We start from the raw sequence: 11,590 nt of genomic DNA on the forward strand, positions 1-11,590 counted from the left end.
TTGCAGAGGAGTTTTTCGGCTCCGCTTTTGCTTATAACATGCCGTCGGAGACTCCGACTTCACAATTAGCTAAAAAGCGTAAGGAAAAGGACCGACACTTGCGGTCCGCAGTTTCGGCTGAAACCGCGGTTAAGCCAACCGCGAGTGTCTCGGTTTCGGCTGAAACCGAGTCTGCGGTTCTTCCTTCGGCCGAAAACATGCCTCCTACTACCGAGGCCTCATACAGCATGGCTGAATCTGCTACGGAAACTCCACCTGCTCTTACAGTTTCTCAGGATTTATCAGATACTATCCCCTTAGATATATCTACTCCTGCACGTGGAGCTGCTAGGCCCCCTGCATCCATATCAATTAAGGCTTTTGCCAGGGCTAAAGCAGCAAAATCTTCAAAGGCCGTGCCTGCTAAAACCCCTTCTCACAGGCCTAGCTCTAGTACTCAAATGCTTAGTCTAGCAGAGGATCTCATTTCTTTGATCAGGGGAACCCAGTCTCACCCTGACAGGGCCTGTCACCCACCTCCAGAGAAGAGGCCTAGAGCAGAGCCCCCTGAGCCAGTTTCTTCAGATTACTCCTCTGATGATTCAGAAAATACAAATCTTCCAGAAGGCCCTTATTCTCCATATGAGGACTCTGATGCAGAGGATTCCATACCTTCTGCCTCTCCTCCTGAGGAATTTTCTTTTGGGGAAACCTTGCATGCTATGAGGGAACTATTTCAATGGCAGGGCCAGGATTTTTCAGAATCTAGGAAAAGGCTTAGGACCTTTTTACATTTACCACAACATAGGCCTTTAGCTATTCCTCCAGTACATACAGTTGTGGATGATGCATTTAATGATGCTTGTACTGCCCCTGACTCCCTTCCTCCGGCCCCTGCTAAGCCCGACAGATACTACAGGGTTCCGGACACACATTATCATTTGTATAAGGCTCCTATTGCAGATCCTGAAACTATTTCACAGGGCCCAAAAGCTGTAGCAGCTGCCTCTGCCAAAAACCCCCTCCCCTCTGAAAGAGAATCTAGGGCATTAGAGAGATGGGGTAAAAAAGTTTATACTTCTGCTACTCTTTTGGCTAGGGCCTTAAACTGTCAATTCCACATGATTCAGTATCAGGAATTTCTGTTAGATCAGCTAACTAAAAAACTGTCCTCGACTGAGCCTTTAGACCGTAAGTCCCTTCAGGATTTGGTGCATAACACTCAGCAGGTCAGTAATCATTCCTTAAAATGCGGCTATGATGCACTGGAGGCTTCCTTTAGATCAGCTATGACTGGTACAGTGATCAGAAGGCATGCATGGTTAAAAGAGCGATCCTTACCAGACCATGTAAAGTCCAAGCTTCTAGATGCTCCCATGGAAAAGCACAGTTTGTTTGGTTCCCCTGCACAGCAAGTGTTAAAGAAGGTGGAAGGAAAAGCTAAATCTGTCCAGACAGTCAAGGATTTCTTACAGGTCCAACCTCCGAGGTTTAGTAGGAACTGGCCTTCCAAGAATTGGTCCTTTCCAGACACCACCAGAGCACAGAGAAGCAGAAATAGACGCCCTAGAGGCAGAGGTCAATCCAGAGGTGCCTACAGGGGACGTCAGTGGCAGCCTAACAGCCAGAGAAGTACTGCCACAGATCCAGCCACTACCACTTCCACAGGACAATCACAGTGACTTGGCTCTGAAACCGCCTACCAGGGCACAACTGGAAGCACCCTTAGGCGGAAAGCTAGCCTTATTTTCAGTAAATTGGCATTACATTACAGGAGACAAATGGATTTTACAGACAATAGACAAAGGCTACAGGTTTCACTTCCATACTCTTCCAAGGAAGAGAGGAATGCCAAACCTACCTCCAAACCAAAGGACAAACGCTCTACAGCAAATAGACCACTTACTAAGGATGAGAGCTATTGAAAAGGTACCGGCTATGGAACAAGGACAAGGATTTTATTCAAGACTTTTCCTGGTACCAAGAAAACCAATGGAGACCTATCCTCGACCTGTCCGCTCTAAACACATATCTCATTGTTCCAAAATTCAAAATGCTGACCCTACATCAACTTCTTCCCATGCTGGGCAAGGAGTCTTGGCTGGTGACTCTGGATCTCAAGGAGGCATACCTGCACGTCCCCATACGACCAAATTGCAGAAGATACCTCAGATTTCTTGCAGGATCAGAGCATTATCAATTCTCAGCATTGCCTTTTGGCTTATCTACTGCGCCCAGAGTATTCACTAAATGCCTGGCATCAGTAATTGCTCATTGCAGGCTTCAGGGAATTCAAATTTATCCATACCTGGACGAGTGCCTGTTACAAGCGGACAGCAAAGACAAATTAACAAAAGATTTGAAAAAGGTTATTCACCTGCTGCAAGCCCTGGGATACACAGTCAACTCAAAAAAGTCAAGGCTGATACCATCCCAAAGGATAACCTTCTTGGGTGCAGAACTGGACACATCAAACCAGATGGCATTCCTCACAGCAGAAAAACAGAAGCAGCTACCACTCTATTTCATGGCATTAACAGCGCAGAACCAGCTTACAGCAAGGAAAATCCTGCAAGCCCTGGGTTACATGGCATCCTGCATAATATTGATTCCACATGCCAGACTACATATGAGGAAGTTGCAATGGTACCTGAGGAATTTATGGTCTCAGCACAAGCACAGCTTAGAAACCCAAATTCCAATAATTCCATGCCTGAAGCAAGAATTCCAGTGGTGGGCCCAGGCCTGTCAATTGAACAAAGGACTGCCCTTCCACAGGCCTCACCCAAGCCAGACTATCACCACGGATGCCTCAGACCTCTGTTGGGGGGGCACACATGGTGGACAAGTGCATACAAGGCTTATGGACTCAAGACCAGATGAACCTACACATAAATCAAAAGGAGATGCTGACAGTAAAACAGGCAATTCAGACATTCAGACCGTTTCTTCAACAGGGTCATCTACTGATAAGGACGGACAACACCACAGTTATGTGGTATATCAACAAACAGGGAGGCACACTTTCATACCCTCTATGCCGGATGGCAATGGACCTCTGGAATGTGGCCCTGAGCCTCAACATTCAGCTCCAGGCCATATTTGTGCCAGGAAAAGAAAATATACTAGCAGACATCTTAAGCAGAACCACCACGGATGCCCACGAATGGATGCTGCATCCAGACATCTTCAAAACCATCACAAGGAAATGGGGACTGCCAGAGATAGACCTGTTCGCATCCCCACACAACCACCAATTGAAAAAATTCTGCACAAGGACATACCACCCACTTGCTTGGAAGGTGGACTCCCTATCCTTCAGTTGGGAAAACCTGACAGCATATGCATTCCCACCTCTTCCTTTGATGCACAAAGTGCTACTGAAGATCAAAGAAGATCACCTGAGGATCATCTTGATAGCTCCAGACTGGCCGAGGCAACATTGGTACCCGCTACTGAGGAGTATGTCCCGGGAACACGCATGGCCTCTACCCCTACTACCTCTACTGCTAACACAGAACAATTTCAAAATCCTGCATCCAAACTTGAAAACACTGCAGCTAGCTGCTTGGAACATAACATAAGGCAAAATAACCCACATTTATCTCAAAGGGTTAAAGACATTATCTTGGAGGCTCGCAGACCCTCAACAAGGAAAACTTATTCAGCAAAATGGAAAAGATATCTCATTTGGAGTGCAACAAAAGGAGTAGATACATCATTGGCAAACATAGCTAACATCCTGGAATACTTAGCAGAGCTTTTCCACAATGGTCTGTCTTACTCCTCCATTAAGATTCATGCATCAGCAATTTCAGCAGAATACAACATGGATCCTTCAGTCTTTTTCTCAACCTCTACTCAGGCAGTTTCTCAGAGGAGGAATTAAAAATGTAAAGCCACCAAGGAAACCACCATTGCCTACATGGGACTTGAACTTTGTGTTAGAAAAGTTGACACTACCCCCTTTTGAACCAGCAGCAACAGCAGAATTACAGTACTTATCTTGGAAAACTGCATTCCTGCTTGCAATCACTTCAGCTAGAAGGGTTTCTGAATTACAGGCATTAATGGCAGTACAGCCCTTCCTTATCTTCCATCAGGATAGAGTGTCCATGAGAACTAATCCTACCTTTATGCCAAAGGTGGTTTCCAGGGTATCATTAAACCAAGCAATACACCTACCAACATTCTTCCCCAACCCGCAGAACAGGGGGGAAAGATTACTGCATACCTTGGATGTACACAGACAATTGCGCTACTACCTGGACAGAACCAAGAACAATAGAAAAACTGACCAGCTTTTGGTAGCATATGCAACAGGAGTGGAAGGAAAAGCAATTTCAAAACAAACAATGGATAGGAAATTGCATTAGATTTTGTTACTCTTTTCATGGAAAGGTAACTCCAGAAAACATCAGACCTCACTCCACAAGGGCTACAGCCACTACTACAGCTTTCTTACGAGGAGTGGCTACCAAAGACATTTTAGAGGCTGCTACTTGGAGCTTCGTGCATACATTTGCCAAGCATTATAATCTACCTTTATTCTCCAGATCCCGAGCAGGTTTTGCCACTGCTGTTTTGCAAGGGATCTTAACTACACCATAAACTCTTAGTGCCTCCTTAGTGCCTCCTCCCCCAGTTTGGCTATGGTATTCTACCCATTTGTTAGGACTGCAGATGCATCCTTGAAGGACATAGTACAGTTTTGTACCTACCATAAATGTAGATGTCCGAGAGGTATGCATCTGCATTCAGGATTACCCACCCTCCTTCCCCTCTGTGGTACTCCTAGGGTATTTGCCCATCTTGTGAACTAGCTGGGGGAATCTATTATGGTGTATTTGTTTGTATATATGTATATACATGTTTATTTCTATTTGCTCTCTCTTGTTTGGAAACATTTTCATTTATCCAAATTTAGCCTCCCTAGAGGGCACCTGGCATCTGGGGCAAGAAACACTGAGGAAAATGGCGTTGGCTGATGCCTTTATACCCGCAGAACTGCAGCTATGACGTCGGGTGAAGTGCGACATCAGCCAAGGCCAGACCCAGACTTTGGAATCCGGCCGACCGAAGGGCTGCCTGAGGCCAGGACAACCCATTTGTTAGGACTGCAGATGCATACCTCTCGGACATCTACATTTATGGTAGGTACAAAACTGTACTTTCTTATGCATGTACAGACAGGTGCTTCAGGGGTGGTTGTGCAGTAGTCCTCGATGGAGGTCTTTTATTATGTCAGTGTTGTATTCCTCCAGTAGCCCAGCCCCCCCCCCCTTAAAACAGTCTGCAGCAATAATTTAGTAGTAGGATTAGCCCCCCAGTACTCGCTGCCATCCTACCCATCTCCACAGGCAGAGAAGAGCAAGTAAAAGGTGCGTCATCCACCATACTTGGGCTGCCAGTCAAACCCAGGTTACCAGTAGCACAGGGTGATGCATTATCCTTATCTAAGTGCTGTCAGATTTTGTGGGTATGTTGATATAAGCGTTAGTGTTCTAGGTATATACTAAGAAAGGGCTGTTTGATTCCTTCACTGGTGCAAACGTCAATGCCATGTGCATTATATGAAGTAGATTAAATCTTGAGTTTGCTGACTTAGTGGTCCGAGGCATATTAAAGGCTGCTTTATCCAGGGATCTTGACAGACGAAGAACATATGTGACTTGTTGAGGGGTTCCACAGTGGTGCATATTCAAGGGTTATTTGAATGCAGACTTGACCTCCAGATTTTCTAACCATTTACTTCCTTTACGATAGGAATCTGTCATTATTTGCCGTTTGGTAATGGGGTGTTTCTTTTGCAGATTGCTGTGACACCAGTGACGAGTACAACAGTGGGATTGTTTGTGAAAACACATGCAGGTATGTATGCTTTTGTTTTTAAACTGATTTAGGAGCTTTTAGTTGAATATGAAGTACCATTTACAGATGACTGACTCTTCCTTTTTAAAGCACGGATTCTTTGGGTGGTTATCTTGGCATAATGTAAGGACAAAGGCATTTGTATGCATTTTTTTGTGTGTTTTTCAAATGCATGTTTGAGTACTGTGTGCTTTGAAAGCATTTCACTGAATTCAGTGTGTTTTGAATGAGAAATGCTTCCTCTAGTAGCCATACAATTGTTCTCCACTAATTGCTGCAAAAAGAATTAGCTGTATCCAGCTGCTCAATCCCAAATTGACTTCATAGGGGAAATTGTCATCTGCTTTGCAGTGTGGCAGTAATGGATCTTGGTCTTTAATCATTTTATCGCCATTTTCAGTGCATGTCTCTGTGTGCATTGTGTTTTAAATTGCATATGAATGTGTACATTGCATTGATTTGAGTGGGAGTGTTTTTCTTTGAAAATGTATTTTCCTGTTTGCTGTGTGTTTACAACTGTTTTCCCCAGTACAATGTAGTAGTATATGAATTGGTGTTAAGTACAGTGCCAAAAGAACAGCTAGTTGCATTTAAGAAATAAAAAAGTATAAATGTAAAACTGTATACAGTGCATATATATTTAACTTTTTCATCTCTTAAAAATATGAAGATGCGTTCTGTGAATGTAGCAAGCTGCTTGCTGATAATGCATCCTGTAGCTTGCTACAGTTAAATCCCAACACAGCATTTCAGCCATGACCACAAATGCCGCATCACCATTTATTTATGAATGGTGATACTGTACCCCTGCTCCCTTTGGGGAGGGGGGCAAGGTGTTCTGCTGCGGGAACTGTAGCATGCTGCTTACCACAGTTAAATCACCACATTCAGCACTACAGCATCTTCATTTATCTGTTTTAGTACTGCACTCCCACATCAGCAGCTGTCAGTTGTGCACCCTGACAGCTTTAGCTTGGGTATCTTCCCACTTCACCCCACCATACTTACAGCTGTGAGGTCACTTCACAGCTAGCTACATTGATCCTGGTGTAGGTATGTGGAACAAGTGATGTGTAGTCCTATCTCGCCTACATTCTTACCCATGGGTTCGGAGCCGAGTATCGGCTCTGAATCTACCTATTTACTAGCTCAAAAGTCTCTGATTGGCTGGGCTAAGAGGGTATCCCATAGTACACTGCTTCGCATCCCCGGATCTCGTTTGCCGCTTGTAGAGCTCGGACGTAGTCTCTCCTGGCTGTGGCTAAGTACCCTTTTTTGACTTATTTCTCTTGAGAAATTGGTTGCTTTATACTTAAAAAGCTATTTTAATAGCTACTCTTGCTGCGGTAGTTGTGTTTGTGTGTTTAGTAGTGTTTTTGTGGTATCCCTAACAGTTCCCACTGGCTAGGCCCATTTTAGTTGGAGGACCTAGTCCTCCCTTAGTGAGTAGTTTGTCTGTTTCTTATTGTTTATTTTTTTTGAGAACCGTTTAAGTTAGAGGTTCTCTCTCTGTGTTCTCATTGCTATTGTTTGTTGGTTAAGAGCTTTGCTCTTCTCTGTGGTACTGTCTGCTGTCCAAGTTGTGGGCTTCCCACCCTTTTTGGTAGTTAACTGTAGTTACGCTGTGTGCTTTTGCACCCGTTGGAAGTTGTTAACTCTTTGGATATGTCTAAAGATCAGAAAGAACATAAGCCTTCTGGCTTTAAAAAGTGTTCAAAGTGCGGATATAAAATGTCCATCACGGATGGGCACTCTGTGTTTACTGTCTTGGAGCCATCCATTTACAGGAGTCATGTAGTTTTTGCCATGCCTTCAGTCCTAGGGTGCTCCAAGAGAGGAAAAACAAATTGATTTTAAAGGGCCTGCTTAAACCATCTTTCGAGGTGGCTATAGATTTTGCTCCCAGTCAAAATCTAAGTCCAAGAAAAGGTCTCCGGCTCATTCGGCATCTTCGGAGCCTCTGGAGAAAATTATCATATTGGATACTGCTTCCTCGGCTCCACTGTCTTCGGGGCCGCAGGAGGTGTCTGTATTAAGTGAATCAGCGTCCGCTCCGATCATTCTCGAACCTATTCAGAGCCAGTCGCCGAGTGTGAGGCATGGTTCACCAGGTAAGAGGTCTGTCTCCATCCATCTCCTCCAAATCCTCCAGGCTTTCCGATTGGATGTGGATAGGGTGGTGCAGATTGGATGTGGATAGGGTGGTGCAGAGGCTCCTGCAGTCGCCGGTGTTGGCTAAATTGTTTTCGGCTCCGGAGCCAATTCCTATGGTTGTTTCATCGATTCCTCCTCCGAGCACATCTTTGCTGTCGGAGCCGGTGTGTTCCGCTCTGAGTGATGTTCCTGCGCTGGCTCCGATACCCCCTCTGGGTTTATCGGTGCCGACCTCGGCTCTGACCATGTCGATTCCATCCACAGGGTTCGAGACTCTGGTCTCCTCGGTCGGGCCCGAAGGGGATGCCTCGGGACATCTTTCGGTTCGGAGTCTCCCACTCGGTGCATTGGTTAGGAGAGTCCCAGTCATGGCCTTGAGGCCGGTCGGTCCTCTGACTTGGGGGGGGGGGCGCGGCTCGGGGGGGGGGACCGCCTTCGAGGCCATGCGGAGTGCGCTGGCCAGGTCGTCAGCTACGTCACTTGGGTCGGTCATTCCATCCCCTACCACTCCGGTGAGAGCTTCTGACACCTACCTATTCTTGGACAGCAGAGCGTCGGGCCCTAAGGATACTCCCACGAGCGGTCCCCCACTTTCTGAAGGTCCCTCTGAGCCTGTGCCTGAGGAACCTCCCAGAAAGAAATTGTGCAAGAGGAAGCACATAGACTCTCAGGACAAGTCTCTCACTTCCAATACTGACCTTAAGGAATTGGAAGGGTCCCCCAAGTCTTCCTCTGATGATGTTTCCTTCTCTGATATCCTGGAGATACTGAAACAGAGGAGACTGGCCTTCTAAACCCCCTTCCGAGGAGGAGTCCGTATTCATTAAGGCTTGCTTTTGGCACTCAATCTGCCTCCTGGGTGTCTCCACCCTTCGATGAACTTCTTGACCTTATTTGTCAAAGGGTGTGGGAAAACCCTGATTCTGTGGAGCCAGTACCTCGTTGCCCCAACAAATTCTGTCCGCCCCTCACAGAAAAGAATTTCTGACAAAGGGAGTCCCTGTAGATGCCATGGTGGTGGTGGCAGCCACCCAGAAGAAAGTTGCAGAGTCTTCCTCTTTGGTCCATCCTCCTAACAAGGAGTCTAGGACTATGGACCAGTACGGGAAGCATACCTTGTCTTTAGCCACCTTCACCTTAAGGTTGCTGAACTACCTATCTCATTTCACTCTGCTCCAGAGAGATCTCCCTAAGGAGTTGGGAGATACTCTTGCGGGTAACATACCTGAAGCGGTGGCTCAGTCAGTCAACGCACAGGTTTCTACCCTCAACTCCAGTACAAACTCGTCTATGCGACTCATTTCGTATGCGGCCGAGGGAGCGAGTAGGGCGGCCAGCTCAGGTGTAGCCCTTAGAAGGCAAGCCTGGCTGCACGTGTGTCACTTTGCAGAGGTCTTCAAGTCTTCCTTCACTGATGCCCCTTTTGATGGTTCCTCCTTGTTTGGTGGTTCCTCCTTGTTTGAGACCAAAGTGAAAGACACCCTCGCCAGGTGCGAGCAAGAGGGAAAGACCCTGTCTGCTGTAGGGGTCCGTTTTTCCCTCCCATCTAGGCCTTATCCTAAGGCTCAGCGAGGGGGAAAGATGTGGTTCAAGAAATCACAAAGGTTTTTTCCTGCCGCACAAGGTGAAACCCCCTCCCGAGGCAGGGGAGGGGGGAGTTATTCAGGGAGACATCGCCCCAGAGGCAGAGGGGGCCCCCGCAATTCTGGGGACCGCAACTCTTTTCGTGGCTCCCCATACTCTCATTCCTGAGGGTGTGCCCGACTGTGCTTATCCGGAGCCAGTCGGGGGTCGAATTTCCTTGTATCCGGAAGCCTGGGCAAACATCATCCAGGACCGATGGGTATTAAGGATCATTTCCGGAGGTTACACCATTCCATTCTCTTCGGTAACCCCCTCCCATCAGAAGAATCCCAGACGTTCCACCCAGTCAAAGGGATCAAGCAGCCTCAGAGGTATCTCAGCTGCTAGAAAAAGGAGTCATCCAACCAGTCCCCTCAGACCAGATCGGATTAGGGACTTACTCAAGATTCATTTTGGTGTCGAAAAGAACAGGGGACCAGAGACCCATACTAGATCTCCGTCAACTCAACCATTACGTACACAAGTCCAAATTCCGTATGGTCATCCTACAATCTATTCTCCCATTGTTGGGAAAGGAAGTATGGATGTGCTCCATCGACCTGAAGGATGCTTACTACCATATCAAAATGGACAGGACATCCAGGTGTCCTCTACACTTCCGGCTGGGAGCCAGACATTTCCAGTTTCGAGCCCTGCCCTTTGGTCTCACCACAGCCCCCAGAGTGTTCACCAAGTGTATGGCAGTGGTGACTGCTCACTTGAGACATCAAGGATTCCAGGTGTTTCCGTACCTGGATGACTGGCTCCTCACCACCCCCACCAGACATCTACTAATTCAGACCAGGGACACTACCATCAGTCTATATCACCAATTAGGCAGTACGATAAACTGGAAAAAATCTGTCTTGTTGCCCTTACAACGCGTCACCTTTATAGGAGTAGAGCTGGACACCATTCAAATGTGAGCGTTCCTACCACAAGAAAGGATCACAGGGCGCAACAACAAATTCTCACGCTGATGCCTCTGAGACATGTGAAGGCCAGACTGATTCTTCAATTCCTAGGGACCATGGCAGCTACGATCATGTTGGTCCCGTTAGCGAGATTACACATGAGAATTCTTCAATGGCTTCTCTTTGTCCAATGGTCTCTCCAAAGACTTCCGCTATCCCATCCAATCCTAATGACAGACAAATGCAAGCAGGACCTCCATTGGTGGCTATGCACCAACCACTTGAACGTAGGAAAACCCTTTGTTCCACCCGTCCCTTTGGCCACAGTGACAATGGACGCCTCCCAGATAGGGTGGGGGGGACATTATCTCGGCAGGATGGTCTAAGGCACGTGGCAGGAGCACAAGATACATTTGCACATAAACGTCTTGGTGATGAGAGCAGTGCTTCTTGAGTTGCAGGCACTTCCTCCCTCTAGGGACTATTGCGATACCACACTACTGACAGGTTGTCTGAGTGTATCTCAACAAGCAAGGAGGAACCCAATCTTATCCACTATGCAGGGAGGCCATGCGCATGTGGCATTGGGCAATAGCTTCCCAACGGTTTCTAGTGGCAATGCACATCCCGGGGAAGACCAATGTGATAGCAGACAAGCTAAGCAGGGCGATTCTTATGCCCTATGAGTGGTCCAGGAATCGCCTGGTGGCAGAGTGAATCTTCAGCAGATGGGGTCAACCTTGCTGCGACCTTTTTGCCAGCCCCCTCAATGTGAAATGCAGCAACTACTTCTCCCTGATCCCCCCCCCCCCGCTCTAGCTCACAATTGGCCCTCCGGTCTGCTTTATGCTTTCCCTACGGTTTCCCCTTCTCTCAAGGGTGATTCAGAAAGGGCAATCCTTGGGAAGTAGGATGATTCTGATTGCCCCACACTGGCCTTGTCAAGTATGGTTCCCGTTCCTTCAACCCCTTTTTTCCTTTTAATTGGAAAAAAACTTCCCCCCTTGGGAAATTCCCCGGAACCTTTCCAAAAGGGAAACTTTAAAAAT

At 47.0% G+C, this 11,590-nt stretch overlaps 1 protein-coding gene across 4 annotated transcripts in view; it reads left to right on the plus strand.

The window, feature by feature from the left end:
* PRKCSH (protein kinase C substrate 80K-H) overlaps window positions 1–11,590 on the plus strand; it is a 1,389,498-nt gene that overhangs the window by 116,779 nt on the left and 1,261,129 nt on the right. For all 4 annotated transcript variants that reach the window (XM_044084622.1, XM_044084620.1, XM_044084623.1 and 1 more), the window contains exon 5: window positions 5,793–5,850. In XM_044084622.1, coding sequence (XP_043940557.1) covers window positions 5,793–5,850 — 58 coding nt within the window. The remainder of the gene's footprint in view (window positions 1–5,792; window positions 5,851–11,590) is intronic.

This window comes from Protopterus annectens, chromosome 9.part0 (genome assembly GCF_019279795.1).
Source record: "Protopterus annectens isolate FY-2018-M chromosome 9.part0, PAN1.0, whole genome shotgun sequence".
Taxonomy (NCBI): Eukaryota; Metazoa; Chordata; order Ceratodontiformes; family Protopteridae; genus Protopterus; species Protopterus annectens.